The following is a 16,650-nucleotide window of genomic DNA, read 5'->3' as shown; positions in this document are numbered from 1 at the left end:
TCAATCTGAGCCAGCTTGACCACACATGAAATTCCTTTTCCACAAACCCTCTACAACGTTCTATATCCACTGAAATGTTTTTTTGTCCTATATTTTCCTCTTTCTCATTCTGGAATAACTTTTAAACAACCTCTAAACAATTTGGACATTGAAGACAAATTACTCTCCTTTTTCCTTAACGGAAATATAGCCCACATTCTTGCATAATTTGCATGCAGCTTTTTTCTTCACCCTTCTTATTCCTAGAAATTTCTAGCAATTCACTTATATATGCTTGGAATTTTTAACCCATACTAATCTTGATTTCCAGTGAAAACAAGGAAGTAGACGATGGTTAACAGTAACATTCCCTAGTAAATTAGTAAATTTTATGAATATACCAGCTCACAATTTCTATACTTCCTCTAATACAACCTAATAAGCCCAAAGATATTTCTTTATACCAAATAAAAATAAAAAGCCAAACATATATAAGCTTACACTTGTGCTTAGTAATTAATGTCTTAGTGGTTTATCTGACTTAGAAATGATTTAGATAGTTAATGACTATCTATTACTTAATTAATTTTTTTTTTCATTTTCTGCAGTTTTTATTCTTCCTACTTTAGCCTCCTTCTCCTCTTTAAGCTCCTCCATTTCTTTAATGGACCTTTATTTTATCTCTATTCTTTTTTTTTTTTAAGATTTTATTTATTTATTCGACAGAGATAGAGACAGCCAGCGAGAGAGGGAACACAAGCAGGGGGAGTGGGAGAGGAAGAAGCAGGCTCCTAGCAGAAGAGCCTGATGTGGGGCTCGATCCCATAACGCCGGTATCACGCCCTGAGCCGAAGGCAGATGCTTAACCGCTGTGCCACCCAGGCGCCCCTCTATCTTTTTTTTTTAAATGATTTTTTATTATATGATGTTAGTCACCATACAGTACATCCCTGGTTTCCGATGTAAAGNCTATTCTTTTTTTTTAAATGATTTTTTATTATATGATGTTAGTCACCATACAGTACATCCCTGGTTTCCGATGTAAAGTTCGATGATTCATTAGTTGCGTATAACACCCAGTGCACCATGCAATACGTGCCCTCCTTACTACCCATCACCGGTCTATCCCATTCCCCCACCCCCCTCCCCTCTGAGGCCCTAATTTAATTTAGCATAACTGTTAAGATTGCAAGCTACTAAAAAAATTTTGGAAACTGTTCTTAGGCAAGCATATTAGAACCCTAAGCAGAACTATCCAGCATCTCGAGCTACTTCTGTTAACTACTTTCACAGCCCATGCATGTTAGGCAAGCATCGTGAAAGCAAGAGCCTAAAAAAACCTAAAGACACAGGTTTTCTGTTTTCTGCTGTGCTCCATCTACACGAAGTAATGGATATCAAGCAATTCATTTTTACTGCACCTTTCCTTAGACGTTTGTTCTTAGGTTCAATTTATAATTTTTTATGATCTTCAACAGCTGGTAGATATGACATTACCTTATTTAACTACTAAACCTCAGTGGAATAAAACATACGCTCCTATTGTCCTTTATTGCTGGTAACTCAGAAGACATAGCTGTTTTTTGTTCAACCAGGGCTATTAAACTGTCCTTAGTTATCAAGACTTGCTCAAATCATATGGGCTTGAAAAATATCTGGGGTAGTTTCTATATTTTGGGTATTTTAGGAATAATTAATAGAAGGGCTGATTTATACCTAAGCCATTTTTTTAAAAAGATTTTATTTATTTATTTGACAGAGAGGAGACAGCCAGCCAGAGAGGGAACACAAGCAGGGGGAGTGGGAGAGGAAGAAGCAGGCTCCTAGCAGAGGAGCCTGATGTGGGGTTCGATCCCAGAATGCCGGGATCACGCCCTGAGCCGAAGGCAGACACTTAAGGACTAAGCCACCCAGGCGCCCCTGTATCTAAGCCATTTTGAATAGAGCTCCGTGAAGGGATTTCGAGGATTAATTTGGCAATGCCATCTTGAGTGGAACAATATCACATATGCATTACATACGTACACACACAAACTGACAGAGGCAGACAGAGATCTTACAGGTTTCACTCTAAAATTTTAGCCACGGATCAGCAAAACAGGGTGATGCAGGCTCCCTGGTTTCTAGAAAAATAGTTGGATCTCGTCTTTGCTCCATTTTGGATTTTTTATCTGAATTGTGTTTCTGGCAGACGGGACAAGTTGAGGTGGTTTACTCGGCATAAGAGTTAAAGTTTTTTACCAGTGTTTGTGGAGGAGACTTTTAAGCTTTTCAGTTGCCCCAGTATGTAATTTTTTAAAAAGATTTTATTTATTTATTTGAGAGGGAGAGAGAGAGAGCGAGCGTGAGCAGGGGAGTGGCAGAGGGAGAGGGAGCAGCACAGTCCCCACTGAGTGTGAGGCTTGATCCCAGTGATGTGGGAGCAGAAGGCTGGCGGAAGACAAAGCATAAGCTGACACCCTGTAACCTGCCCCGCCACCCCCCATAGGATGTAGGTGACATTCCTCAGGCACTCCTGGCTGCCCAAAAGGACAAAGTAGTTAACCTATAGAGACCACAATCCTGCAAGACTTGAGTCTCCCTCAGTTTACAAATGTCTTAGCAGTTTACAAGAACAAAGCATTTCTATCAATAACCTAGCTTCCGGAAGGGAATGCAGATACAATTAAATGTCTTTATAACCCGCAGCCTCCCGGAAGTTTCCAACCATCTTAATGTTAACGCCTTGCTAGAGGGAAAAACAACTTTAACTGGACAATGGCAAGGCCTCCGGTATCCTGAGAATCTTCTTTAACATATGAAGGTATTTTCTCCACTTCCCTTTTTCCTTACCTCCCCCAACCCCATAGTATATAATCAGCCACCCCTCACAACCCGGGCCAGCAGCTCTTTCTGCCCAGGGGTCCTGTCCCCTTGCTTTCATAAACCACCATTTTGCACCAAAGAAGTCTCAAGAATTCTTTCTTGGTCATCGGCTCAGGACTCCACCGCACTGAACCTCACTGATATCCCACAACCTCATCGCCAGGACCCTGAGATCGTGACCTGAGCNAAGAATTCTTTCTTGGTCGTCGGCTCCGGACTCCACCGCACTGAACCTCACTGATATCCCACAACCTCATCGCCAGGACCCTGAGATCGTGACCTGAGCCGAAATCAAGAGTTGGAGGCTCAACTGACTGAGTCACCCAGGTGCCACCCCCCACCCCAATATGTAATTTTAAGGAGGCCATGGAATACATTTTAGGGGCGAGATTGAGGGGACCTGCCTGGATGTCTCCAAATCCCATCTAAGTGAATAAAATATCCAGTCTGTTTCCAAAGAGCATTTTTCCTTCTTAGCTTCAGGTAGCTGCTTTCAGGGGTCCTTGAGTCCCTTGAGAAACCCTGATGGAGACAGGGAGCTAATTATTCAAGGGCCCAAAGGGCTGGCATGGGCAGGGAAAAGGTCTGGCAGGGGCAGGCAGAGGGAGGGAGCAGGCAGGGGGTTTGAAGGGATCCCATCAGGGGATACAAGGGAACTGAAGGGACAATTAAAAAGGGTAGGCGGGGATGTGGGAAGGGAGAGACCTCTTAAGAGGAAACAGTGAACTTCCAAATTCAGCAGAGGGTCCTGAATTGGGGGGGGGGGGGGTCAGTCAACTGAGCCGTTTCCTTGGAAGAAGCAGGATCAAATAGAATAGAGAGGCTTCCCAAAGAGCCAGGAGAAATATTCCAGCCTTGGGAGTCAGGCAGTGAATCCCCTCTCAAAGAAAGGGCCAGGAAGAAAGACTTCCAGCCCAGCAGGTGTCTGTCACACAACAGATGTCGCCTGTGACTCTCATCCAGCTTCACAGAACGTACTCAGAACCTTAAGAGCCAAAACCTATCCGGGCTGTGCTTCAGTGACATTCACCCGGAGCACGGGCTCGGGAGTCGGGCTCACAACGGATCCCCGATCAATCAGCCAAGGAGCATGGAGAGGCTGGTGGCTGGAAGATCCCTGAGAGGGTTGGAGGATCCTTGCTAAACGGACCTAATAGGTTTCTGGCTGAAGGCAGGCCCACANACGGGCTCGGGAGTCGGGCTCACAACGGATCCCCGATCAATCAGCCAGGACCGGGGCGCCTGGGTGGCTCAATTGGTTGGGTGTCTGCCTTTGGCTCGGGTCGTGATCCCGGGGTCCTGGGATCGAGCCCCACATCCTGCTCCTTGCTCAGCGGGGAGCCTACTTCTCCCTCTGCCTCTGCCTACCACTCCCCCTGCTTGTGTGCTCCTCCGTGCTCTCTCTCTGTCAAATAAATAAATAAATAAAATCTTAAAAAAAAAAATCAGGCAGGATGGAAGACAAAGGCCTCAGGATGCCCACCTGGGGTCCTGGGTGACATGGCCAGGGGTCCAATGATGAATTGGCTCTCACATGAGTCATGGCACCACAGCTGCTAGAAAACTAGACCCAGACAGTCATTTACACGGTAAAGAAAAAAAAAATTTTTTTATTCAAGAACAATCACAAGGGCCCTTATGGAACTGGGCCCTCTGTTCTGAATACAACAATTACGAATCGTCCCTGTTATTACATGGGCGTGTACAGCCAAGGAGCATGGACAAGGCTGGTGGCTGGAAGATCCCTGAGAGGGTTGGAGGATCCTTGCTAAACGGACCTAATAGGTTTCTGGCTGAAGGCAGGCCCACATAATCAGGGATCGCCTGGGAAACAGTGGAGGGTAAGGAATTTGATCAGATATCGGGGGTGGGACGGGATTCGTGCTAAAACGGGGCAGTGCTGAGATGGATTTGGAAACCCTGAGGTCAAGGCCTGGTTGAGAAAGGTCTCAAGGAAGCCTAACTGAAGTGGGGTCAAGGACAGAGTCTTGTCGATGGCAGCCCCAGACCAGCGCAAGGCAAGTGCGGTCCCTTCCTCAAGCCTTAGCCTAAAAGACCTCATAACTTGGTAGGAGTCCTGATTAAGGAGAGACACTCTCCCCCCACCCTTGCCCAGACTACAGAAGCAAGGGGCCTCTCCCTCAAAACATGTGACCCCCTCACCTCCTCTCTCCACCTCCAAAGACCTCAAACAAGCCATCCCAGCTCCACCCCCTAGCCCCCTGGGGGCCCCTTCCGGGACTGCCATGCTTCAATTTCCATGTTCCCTATGCTCCCCGTGACACTGCTTCGCACGTATGGCAAGGCTGTCACATGCCCCCCTCCCCCTCCCAGCCTATGGGCTCCCTCGGGTGGACTCTGTGTCGGATCGGAGGTGTCCCCCCTGGGCCGTCTACTGAATGAATGAACCAATGGATGATTCTGTCCAAAGTTACTGAAGACTGTCTTTTTCTTCTTACAGTAGTTCGTGGGAACGTTCAGTATATAATCCAGGAAAAGCAGAGCTGCTCAAGTGGAGATTGAAGTGGGGCAGCGGAGCCCCAGAGATCATCCCAGATGTGCCCAGGAAACCACAGGGCTTTGGGGAATGCCTGAAACAGCGTCTCTGGTCCCCCCGCTCATGGGGAAACTGATGCCCCCAATAGGGAATGGACTTACGTCAGAGAAGGGGCCAGGGTGAGGACCAGGACTCGGTGCCCTACTGGGTTTTCAGTCGCTGGCCCCACTGTCCCCAGCTGCCCAGGTCATCATGAACCAGGTGCAAGGAAGGGTAGTTAAAAGTCAGATGCAGGGCACCTGGGTGGCTCAGTCAGTTAAGTGTCTGACTCTTGGTTTCGGCTCAGGTCATGATTTCAGGGTCGTGAGATGGAGCCCCGAGTCGGGCTCTGCAATTGGCTTGGAGGCTGCTTCTCTCTCTCCCTCTGCTCCTCCCCCCACTCTCTCACTCTCTGATAAATACATAAATAAAATAAATCTTTTAAAAAAAAGTCAGATCCCGAGGAGTCAGACCCAGCCCCATCACTGACAACCTGTGTGACTCTGGACAAGTTACTTCCCCTCTCTGGGCCTCAGATGTTCAACAGCAAAGGACGGGGTGGAGATTGATGCCTGACAAGCACCCAGGCCAAATCATTGTCCAACCCTAGGAACACACCACTCTCCAGCCTTCCTGACACTCGTCTCTCTGCCAGAATAGGGCAACATCATCTAGGCCCCGGGGCAGGAAGGGGACAGGCCATGCCAGCTGCTGGGTGTCAGGGAACCTGCCCTCCCCAGAGCCGCACGCAGACCCTGGAGGGAGTCTCTGTGCCCTCCCCGATGCTGGCCAGTGGGTACCAAGCCAAGGAGGACCAGCCACGGGGAGTTGAGGCAGGAGGCCTTTATTAGATTGAGGAGGGGGTGCTGAGTCCTATGGAGAGTCTCTGGGGTGCAGCATCCTGGATAGGCCAGGGCAAGGTGGGGGGTGGGGCAGGCAAGACTCCTTGGCAGCAGAATCTCGTCCAGACACACGGACCCAGATTCTCTGGAGTGGACATGTGTGTGAGCTGGAGGGGCCCAGCCAGAAATCTGGGCTCCCAGGGGTGAGGGGCAGAGACTTCTGCAGACCCCACCTCCAGCAGGGACTCTGGGTGCCCCATCCTGGCTCCACCCCTGGCTTGGTGGGGGCTTCAGCTCAGAGATAATGGTCCCGCCCAAGACGGCCAGGAAAGGGTAGTTTGTTAGCTGGAAGATGTCAGTGATGACGCTCACAGGGGACCACAGCCGCCATGCCACGACAGTCAGCCACGACAGTCAGCCACGACAGTCAGCGGGAGGTGAGCCGTGGAAGGGCCTCTTCTCACGCACAGTGACAGCCAACGTCAACAAACAGCTTCATCCTCGGTGCCCAATGCTGGTGTTCTAGAAGATGCAGCTTGGCAAGGCTTCTGCCCAGTGCTGCTATTTTGGGGGTAGACGTTCTCTCCCCACCCCCACACCTCTCCTGCCTCCGGCTTTCTCGACCATCCCTGGTGACAGTGGTCTACAAGGTACTAGCAGGGCGGGTCGAGCTCCTGGTGGCTGTTCTCGGTGTCCAGGTGGGTCACAGCGCTGTGCCAGTGGGTCCTCGGGGTGACGCAGGGCATGCTGGCTACTTGGAGGCTGCTGAGCTTGAGGTCAAGAGGTGAGGCAGGCGGGACAGGGGAGGGCGCACCTGGAGAAACAGCCATGCTGGCGCGGAGTCAAGAGAGCTGGCCCTGCCGAGGCTAACCCTCTTCCACCTCTGCCCACACTCCCCCGGGCTCAGTGGGAACCTGGGCCCAAGGGGGGCCCTGCGCCCCAGCCTCCTTTACCCCGATTCTCCTGCCCAGACCACTCTTGTCCCATCTCTCTCCCACCTTCTCCCCTCCCTCCCCTCTGCACACTGCTCCCTCCCCACTGCCTTCCTGAACCTTCCCCACAGCCTCCTTCCTGGACCTGGTCCCTCCTGCCTTTGTTTCCCCCTTCATGGAGATGGGTCCCAGCCCTCGGCCTCCTCCCCATTGAGAGGGCTTCTGACCCCACCCAGCGTGCAGCCTCGCCTCTCCCTGGCAGAGAGAGACAGCTCTGGGGTCCTTCCACCCACTGGCCTGGCTGCCACAGGAGGGAAGGCACAGGGCGGGGGGGGGGGGGGGGGGGCCCCCCCNCGTCAGTCAGGGTCCCAGGAGCCTGGGGTTGATGCTCCTCAGAGCAGTGCAATATTATAGGGCCAGCTCAGGAGGGAGGAGGGGGAAGACCTGTGAGTGTTGGGGGACCTATTTGTGCCCCCGTCTTGGTCACCCTGCACCGAGGGGAGTGCCGCTGGGGACGTGGGTTCTGTGGGTGCCCTGCAGACTGATCTGAGGCCAGACTTTGGGGCTGACACTGTGGCCATCCTCTGATGTCTGGGCCTAGACTCTGGGCCACCCCCCGCCCCCCACCGTGGAGCTCTAGAGGGAAAGCAAGGATCACCCTGAATCATCTCCTAGGGGAGCCAAGAGGCCCCCAGAGCCCAGGCCTTGGGCGCAGCACGCCAGTGGGCTGGGGAGCGGCCTGAGGACACACCAGGCTCTGGGGCTGAGCTGGTAGCTCAGGGTCTTGGTCTCTAGGTCTCCGGGCTCCAACCTTGAGGGTCAGGCTGAGGAAGTCAGGCTGGGGCCGGGGGCAGAGGCCCCACGCAGAGGCCCCCACCTCCTCTCTCTCAGGCCTTGCCTTCCACACTCAGGAGAGGCCCCAACAAGGCACCCATTCCCTGCCAAGTCTAGGGCCCCTGGCGGGACATGGCCATGCCCAGGGCTGAGCTGGACGAGCCTGGGGGCCACAGTCAGGGCCCAGACCTTCCTGAGTCCTCTGGGGCCGGTCTCACGGCGGGGGAGGGGGGGGCTCCAGGGAGGAAAGAGCCAGGCAGACCCCAGGCTCCCAGTCTCCCCCCGCCTCCCCCTGCTCCATCTGTCTGGTCTCCATCTGCACTGGGGAGGTGCAGGGGGAGCGGAGGAGATGTGTCCTCAGGCCACCTCCTCCGGGGGCGGCTCATAGATGCTGCAGTTGGGGGTGGGGCCCTGACAGTAGATGTTGAGGTGGTTGCGATGTTTCTCGTCGTACGTCTGGTTCCGGAGACACAGAACCACGCTCCTGTCACATTCGCAGGTCTGCTTGTCACACTCCGTCTCGTTGAGCTCACCTGTGTGGGGCAGAGGTTCTAGTGCGCCTCAGAAGGTAGTCCCACGGGTGGAGGGCAGCAGCGTTGCTGGCGGTTCATCCCGGGCCGGCAGCTCAGAAGCTCCGGGGTGGACCCCGCCGGCTGTGTCCACCGCCCTCCTGGGGGCTCTGGGGCGCGCTTAAATCAGGGAAGCCCTGAAGTCCAACGTGCCACTTTATAGTAGGGGAAACTGAGGCCCGGAAAGGGGGGGGCGGGTTTACCAATGTCACCCAAGCCAACCCAAGGCAGAGCTGGGACAGACACTCAGGTGTCAGGAATTCCCTGCCCCAGGGCCTCGTCTCTCCCATCACAGAACCCCTGGACGCGCCCCCCCCCCCCCCCCCCCCCCCCGGGNTCCTGGAGGGAGCTGGTGATAAGGAGCCCCTGAGGAGGGGGTCCTAAAGAGCTCGGCCCAGGGCCTCCCATGAGCAAATGCTTAAGACCTAGTCACTGTGGCTGCAGCTGCTGCTACTGCTCTGAGCCTCCAGAAATCATCCGCCCTGACCTTTCCCAACTTTAGGGATGTGCTAGGATCCACCGGCGGCTCGTTGAAACAGACTGCTGGACCCCAGCCCTCCAGCTTCAGGTTCAGTGGGTCTGGGCGGGGCCTGATAATCTGCATTTCTAACAAGTTCCTAGGTGATGGAGATGGTGCCGGTTCGGGGAACCCCTCCCTAGTTCAGTGGTTGGCACACTTCTCAAACTTTCTGTCAGCAGAATACTTGCTCTTAAATGAAACTCTTTGCAGGAGGCTAATATATCAAAAGGCCAAAAGAGAAGCACTTAAACTATCAAATGAGTTCACAGGGCCAGCTGGACCACTTAGGGACCCCCCCCATCGCCTGACCCCCATGACCCCAGTAACCTCCAGAACCCAATGTGAAAACCACTGCTTGAGTTAGTCCACCGCCCTTTGGGGAAATGCTTTAATGAGGAGACACCCCCCTCTCCCAAGCCAGCCCCTCCATTCCACGTTGCAGAATACGGGGACCTCAGTGCCCTGGGCTCCCAAGGTGCCCCAGACGTTCCCAGTTCCCCACCAAATGCTTCCCCAGAGAACAGGAGACTTGGGGTTTCTTTGCAAAGCTGGGCTTGCTTGTGAGCTTTTAGTGAGGGACAGTGAGACGAAACCTGGTTAAGACACGGCGACAAAGGGAGCCCGGGGCTGCCCATGGGACCGGGCTGGGGGCACTTGCTACCTAAGGGGAGTCAGGGCAGGGACACTCGGGCCATTAACTCAGACACCACATCCCTCAGTGGAGGAATGGCCTGGAGAGTCTGTGGTAAGCGAGGGAACACCGCCTGGCCTGGTTCTTGTAGCTTGAATCCTGGAAACACTGAGTGTCCTGGAATGAGGCCACCTTCTGGGGGGCTCCCCAAGACAGAACCGGAAAGGAACAGGTCTGCTCTGATCCATACCCTTCCATGGGCCCATGGAGAGCCCGAGGCCAGGTAGGGAAGCACCCTGCATAGGATTACACACAGCAAGAGATGCTGGCAGAATCCAGGTTTGAACCCAGGTCAGCATGTCACAAAGTCTCCGCATCACCGGAGGATCTGGTTAAAAATAGATTCCCGGGCCTTCCCCCGGACCCACTGAATCGGAACCACTCCCTAACCTCTGTGAAGCTTAAGAATCAAGGACCTGGGAATCAGGGTGCCAATTCAGGCCTGGAGGATCAGAGCCCAGCAGGAGGAGAGCCACGGCTAGGGTTCTCAGATTTAACAAACAAACAAAAACAAGAGGCCTGGCTAATTTGAATTTCAGACAAACAGTACATATTTTAGTATAAGTATGTCCCAAATATTATGTGGGATATACTTAGGCTAATTCTTAATGTTATACTAACAGTAATTGATTTTATGCTAACATTTAATTTTTAGCATGAGGACGTCCCATGCGATATTTAGGATATACTTATGTGAAAATAGTTTTCGTTGTTTATCTGAAACTCAAATTTAACTGGGCATCCTGTATGTCATCTGGCAACCCTGTGCACAGCCCCAGCACAGGGCAGGGAGACTGGCAATCTAAGCCCTTCTCCTAGGTGGGGGAGGGGGGAGTGGCAGGGGGAGAACTCACTGCAGATGATCGAAGTATTATTCTCGATGGTGTGGTCATAATGGTCCACATAGGGGTGACAGCCCAGGTCGAAGAGTTTCTGGTAGCAGCAGTCATGGGCATGGCAGCACCTAGGAGCAGACAGAGGATAGCAGGCCCCCATAGCCAGGCTTGGCCCATCCCCCAGTGGCAGAGACCCCAACCATCTGTTCCAGTTCCTTCTAGATCAGACCTTCAGACGGAGGCCCAGAGAGGGGCAGTTCCTTGCCTGAGGTCACACAGCCAGGCAGAGCCCGGCCAGTGCCCCAGTTTCCTGCCTACGATCCTGCCTCCCTGTTCTATGCCCAGGGCTCCCAGGTTTCCCCCTGAGAGCCCTGGCTGCCGCTGCAGGAGGCAGGAAGCATCAGGCTGTCTGGCAATGTGGTCAGGATGGGAAGGAGGGTCAGACCTCAGTCAGTGTCAAAGGAGCCTGACTATATAAAGAGGCCAGGCCTGGCTGTGCGGGATGGCCAGGGAGAGACAAAGGTCTGCAGGGGTGAGTACGGTTTGGGGGTGAAGGACAGGAAGCAAATGTAGTGTAGTCACCCCCATCCCCTCTAGTGGAGGAAGGCAATTAGTCAACATGCCTTTATTAAGCCCCCCTGTGATACCCCGACTTGGTGCTGGCTGGTTCTGGGGAGATAGGAGCAGAAAGTAAGCTCCATCAGAGCCTCCAGGGTGATGAGGGTGAGAGGGGTCACAGCCCTTCCTTTTGCTGAGCGTGAGCTGCATGTCTGCTGCTCTCATGTGTTTTGGGGGCAGGTCGATGTTTCCTTCCTGGCGAGAGCGGGAGTTCAAATGCCTCCAAGCCGAAGACTTGCAGAAGGACAATAGAAACCATCTAAGACAGTCGAGGAGGACACGGGTCAAGGCCAGGCTCCCGGTCACTAACTCATTGAACCAGCCTCATCCTTTGGGGGAAGGGTCCTCTCCCATCCATCAGAGACGGAGACCAGTCTGACCCTCACTGCCCCCCTCCCAGTCCCAACATGACAGCAGCGCAGGCGCTCCGGGACCTACCAGTCCACCTCGTCCATGGGCAGCCCGTGCCCTCCCAGCCCGCAGTAGCAGCCATAGCCCACGAAGGACAGGACGGCGCTCCTCCCCGTGACGGCTTCCACCATGGACTTCAGGTTCAGCAGGCTGCTGCGGGCCTCAGGCAGGACTGCGAGAGAGAGAACCGAGGGTGCTGTGAGCGTCCTGCCTGCTGGGCGGCCCCTCCTGTCTGACCAACCTCCCCACACCCTGGGGCCAGGGAAAGGGGGAGGGAGGGGGGAGGGTGAGCAGAGAGGGAGGATGGAAGCAGTGTATAAAAAGCTGCGAGAAGGGGCCCCTGGGCGGCTCAGTCAGTGAAACATCTGCCTTCCGCTCAGGTCATGATCCCAGGGTCCCGGGATCGAGCCCCACGTCACGTTGGGCTCCCTGCTCAGCAGGGAGTCTGCTTGTCCCTCTCCCTCTGCCCCTCTCCCTGCTTTGCACTCTCTCTCTCTCAAATAAATAAATGAAATCTCAAAAAAACAAAGCAAAAACGTGAGGCAATAGGGCCCTTATAATCATTGTTCCTATTTGCTGAGGGCTTTGCGCCAGGGGCTGCCCTAAGCCCCTCCCATGCATTAACTCACTGAGTGCTGCTATTATCCCCACTTTATAGATGAGGAGACTGAGGCCCAGAGTATTTAACTTAGTAACTTGCCCGAGAACGTTATCAAAAAGTAGTAGGGCTAGAATTTGGACCCAGGCAATGAGATCCCAAGGGCCGGGGCCACTGTAAGGGGCTTCACAAATGCCACGTGGTCTTCTGAACACAGGGGTTTGATTCTGGGCCCTGGGCCTTGGTCTGGCTCCTCTGCGTCCCCCAGGGACTTCGTGTCCCTACCACAGTACTCGCAAATCACAATGAATCCAGAGACAATTCGGTGCTCTGGTTGTTCAGCAAAGACAGATGGACAGACACACACACACACACACACACATACCCCTTTTCCCTTTGGCCATGTCTCACAAGCAGCAAGAGCGCAATGACCCCCTCCCACACCAGCAAACTCAGCCACGTCCCCGCACCTGCCAGCCTGGCCCACCCCAGCGACAGTTCCTCCTCTCCTCCTCTCCCAGGCTCCCTGCCTCCCAGGCCCCAGGGCCTGTGCTGACTCGGCATCTCGTGCCTCACTGCTGAGTCAACCTGAGCCTGGTGCTTAAGTCCTTCCTTGGGTGAGACCGCCCCGCACGCAGGCAGGAGAGCCGCTGTAGCCGCATTTAATGGGTTTGGGGAATCCTGCTCTGCCTGAGTCTTCGTGTCTGTTGGCTTCTTGATTTTTGTCGTTACAGAAAAAAGGAGCAAACAAGAAAGGAAACGGGGAAGGAGCTGGGACAAATGACTTTAAGGATGCTGTAGAGAGACGTACATGTCTCAGCGGGGTCCGGGGCAGGGAGAGGCAGGACCCCACGTACCATGGGCCTGAGCCCATCCCTGAGCTGCACAAGGCTCTCTCCCCCAGCCCATCCCCCCCCAACCCCGCGCTGTGCTGGCGGTCGGCTGCTGGAGGAGGACTTGCGTGCCAACCTGCTTGGGACTCCCATCTGGAATGGGACCGCGGGAGTCAAACCCAGAGAGCCATGGGTTTGCAGACAAGTTCTCCGTGGGCACTGCGGCCCCATGGGCAGGTTGCGTAAGCTCTTTGACATCGATTGCCAAATCCAGGGATAACGCAGCTCTCCTGCAGGGCGCCGCCTGCCCAGGCTGTGAGGAGGGGGCTCCCTGGCCTGGAGCCCCCGCCTCCCACTGCCGGCCCCCACTGCCCACCGTCTGGCTGTGCAGGTATTCCCCGGGGAGGAGAGGAGAGGAGCAGCTTTCATCACCAGGGCCCTCTGACCAGCAGCTCCATACGGGGTGGACATTATCACACGAGCCCTCCACACCTCACACATGGGGGGGCACACCCCGTTACACTCACAAGGGCACACACACCTCAGACTCTCCCCCACGCACCATGCTCTGGAGCGCACACGCGCCCACAAACACACATACCTCGTACGCACAGTCACGTGGCCATACTCAGCAACCTCACATTCAGACACACATGCGAGTCACACACCCATGTAGAGTGCACGTAGAAACACACTTCCCTCACACACGTTCACACACAGCAAGCTCATGCAAAATGCACACTCACTCTTCCCTCTGCACACCGTGCGTGTTCACAAGCACGCACCCGTGATACACTCACGGGCACCCCCCACACAGATGCAGGCCGTCATATACACCGTTGTGCACACACTCACCCGCTCACCTCGCACGTTCCCATACCTCACACCCACGCGCATACGTCCATCTCACACACTCGGTCTCACGTTAGCACACACACTCACACATGCAGCACCCACGGTGAACCCGGGCCAAGGCCACGCCCACACACACGCTCAAAGCAGAGGAAAGGGAGTCGGCGCCTGGTCAGGCTGCTGCTGTCCCTGGCCAGCTGCTGGGGCTGAACGCGGATGCTTGTCTTCCAAACAACAGTCACTTTAGCAGCCACGTCAGCCCCCCGTTTTTCACGACAGGCCACATTTAACCTTGTTTTGTTTCTGGTACCTCTTTCCCTCCTCCCACCTCCCCGAGACACCTGGCTGTGTGCAGGGTCCGATCGGCGGCAGCCCCGGGAAAGGAGCCCCCAGACCCTCCCCGCCGACGGCTTGTGCGCTCCCAGACACCTGCTGCACACACTCACGCACATCCAGGTGCCCCAATTAACATCCACGTACACATTTTACAGACGTGTGCTGAGACACACCTCCACACCCAGAGATATGCGCGCGTCCGGCCACACACAGACTCATTATCTCTTGCCTAATGTACACATGGACACAAACACACACTCCTATCTACACAAATGCCCAAGTCTTCCCGGGGCAGCCAGACGCCCAGCAAACACTACCGTTTTACGATGCTTGCTCAGCTCTGGGCCCTGCCGCCTCGGAGGCTCGTAAATGCCGAGCCGAGGGGCCCCTGTGTGTTTACGGCTGGGGTGGGGGGCAGACAGCCCCAAGGCAAGGAAGGCCGCCAGGGCCTGAGCGAGGAAGTGGAGGCCCAGAGAGGCAGTGCAGGCCCACAGTCTTGCTGGCAGCCAGTGGCTCGAGAACCTAGCTGCCCTAGGCCACCGGAGAAGGTGTGAGAGTGGGAGAGAACCAGGAGTGTCCCCAGAGCCTTTACTCACCGCTGCCGGCCAGGATGACCATGGCGAAGAACTTCTTCATATCCAAGCTAGATCTGAGAGAGGAGAAAATCCAAGTCCTGAGTCCGTCCCTTCCACTCGCCTGTAGCTCCCGGCCTCATCAGAGGCCCCATCAATGCCGCCCCTCAGGCCTCCATTCCTGCTTCCCTGGGCTCTGCGACGAGAACCTCCCACTTGCCCTGTGGCTCCTGAAAGAACAGTCCCCAGGATGGCAGAGCCAGGGGTCACTAGGAGCCTCCTTCCTTCTTACCCTGAGCAGGAATGGCTTTCCTGCACCAGCTTCCAAGACAGGAAGCTCACTGTCTCATGGGGTCGGGCCACGGTCACAGATCAGAACCAACCCCTTTTCCAAACACACTCCGGGAAGTCAGTCACATGACCCAACTTGCTGGCTGGGACTTGCACTTGGAGCCGAGAGACCTGGGTCCCTAGATTCTAGTCCCTGCTCTCCTTCCAAAATGCTGTGTGACCTCGGTAGATCCCTTCGCTTCTCTGGGCCTCAAGTGCCTCATGAGGATTGACTAGATGATCCCTAATGCCCTTCTGGTGCTGAAAATGCGGTGACGTATCTCAGCCATCACTCAGAGACTTAGAGCTCTTCTTTCTGGAGAAATGGACTCCAGGCACCAGTTCCCCACCCCTATCCCTGCTGCTCTCCACAGAGGATTCCATCCCAGGGTAGCAGGCACGTACCTGGAAGTTCTCCAAGGAGAAGAGGCCCTGAGACTTGGGCTCCTCCACCCAGAGGGGTGTCTAACCAGCACCTTCTTCCTGAACACTTTGGGGTTGGCTTGCGCCCCATCTGCCATGTTCTGTTTTCTGGGGGTCCAGCGACATAGGACTCGTAAGGTCCGCGATTGCTTTGAAGGCTCCACGGAGCAGGCCCCAGCTCAACACGGCCACACGGCTGGCAGGGTAGCACCCGGGCAGTGCCCCTGGGCAGGAGGCAGGAGACATTGCCCTAGAAAAAGGAGACTCCACCTCCTCCCTCCCACAGCCACCGCCCGGCCCACAGCTGCCTGGTACAGTCCCCTCCCCAGGGTGCTCGGCCTGCAGGTGGGGGTTTGCACACCTGCCCAGGAGCTGGACCTTCCCTGCACATCTGGAAGGAAACTCACCCAGGGGTCTCCCTGTTCCCACCTGAAACAGATGTGAAACAAAGAAATTGTTCAGTTACATTTGTTAAAGCACAGTGGGGCCGGCTTTACGCAAGGTGGCACTGGAGAGAGGCGGGGCCACCACAGTGGGGTTTCGTAGCGGGGGACAGAGACTGTGTTCGATTACAAATACAACAAAGAAAAGGGGAATCTGTAGCCAAGGAGCAGGATGGGGGTCAGCAGGTGGAAAATTACTAAGGGGGGATGGGAGGATCCTGGCTAAACCCACCTAGCAGGACCCCTGCAGACGACAGGCCAGGGTGACATTACCTGGGGGTGGCGGGTTGATGAGGAGCCCCATCAGACATTTGGGGTAATCAGGTATCGAGGATGGGGGCTCCTGGCTGAGCTGGCTCACAGGGGCTCTCAGAGAGAATGCAGGACAGCGCAAAGACAAACAGGTGTCCGAGAGTCCAGGCCTCTTGGAAAAGAGCTCAAGGGACCCCGAGCAGGGTTTGGTCAAAGACAAAGTCTTTGCCAGGGGCCCTCCTTGTGGCTATGCCTATGTCTGTAAGGCATCCATCCGCAGCTGGAAGGGAGTTCGTCCAGAATCTCTGGGGACCTCTCTACCCACACTTTGGTGCCCCCACTTGGCTAAGACAGGAGGAAGCCCCCAGCTGGCATCTG

At 54.8% G+C, this 16,650-nt stretch overlaps 1 protein-coding gene across 1 annotated transcript; it reads right to left on the bottom strand.

Moving 5' to 3' along the window:
* Positions 1 to 7,487: 7,487 nt before the first annotated feature.
* PLA2G2F (phospholipase A2 group IIF) lies at positions 7,488 to 15,750 on the bottom strand. Its single transcript, XM_011220288.3, has 5 exons — positions 15,560 to 15,750; positions 14,849 to 14,901; positions 11,661 to 11,805; positions 10,623 to 10,732; positions 7,488 to 8,521 (listed from the first exon to the last, which is right to left on the bottom strand). Exons 1-5 carry the CDS (start codon positions 15,673 to 15,675, stop codon positions 8,346 to 8,348), a joined length of 600 nt encoding a protein of 199 aa, XP_011218590.1. The 5' UTR covers positions 15,676 to 15,750; the 3' UTR covers positions 7,488 to 8,345.
* Between the last annotated feature and the right edge of the window lie 900 nt (positions 15,751 to 16,650).

The sequence above is a fragment of the Ailuropoda melanoleuca genome, chromosome 2 (assembly GCF_002007445.2).
Source record: "Ailuropoda melanoleuca isolate Jingjing chromosome 2, ASM200744v2, whole genome shotgun sequence".
In the NCBI taxonomy this organism is placed as follows: domain Eukaryota; kingdom Metazoa; phylum Chordata; class Mammalia; order Carnivora; family Ursidae; genus Ailuropoda; species Ailuropoda melanoleuca.
Note: the sequence above shows the minus strand (reverse complement) of the source record. Positions and strands in the feature narration are given on the sequence as shown.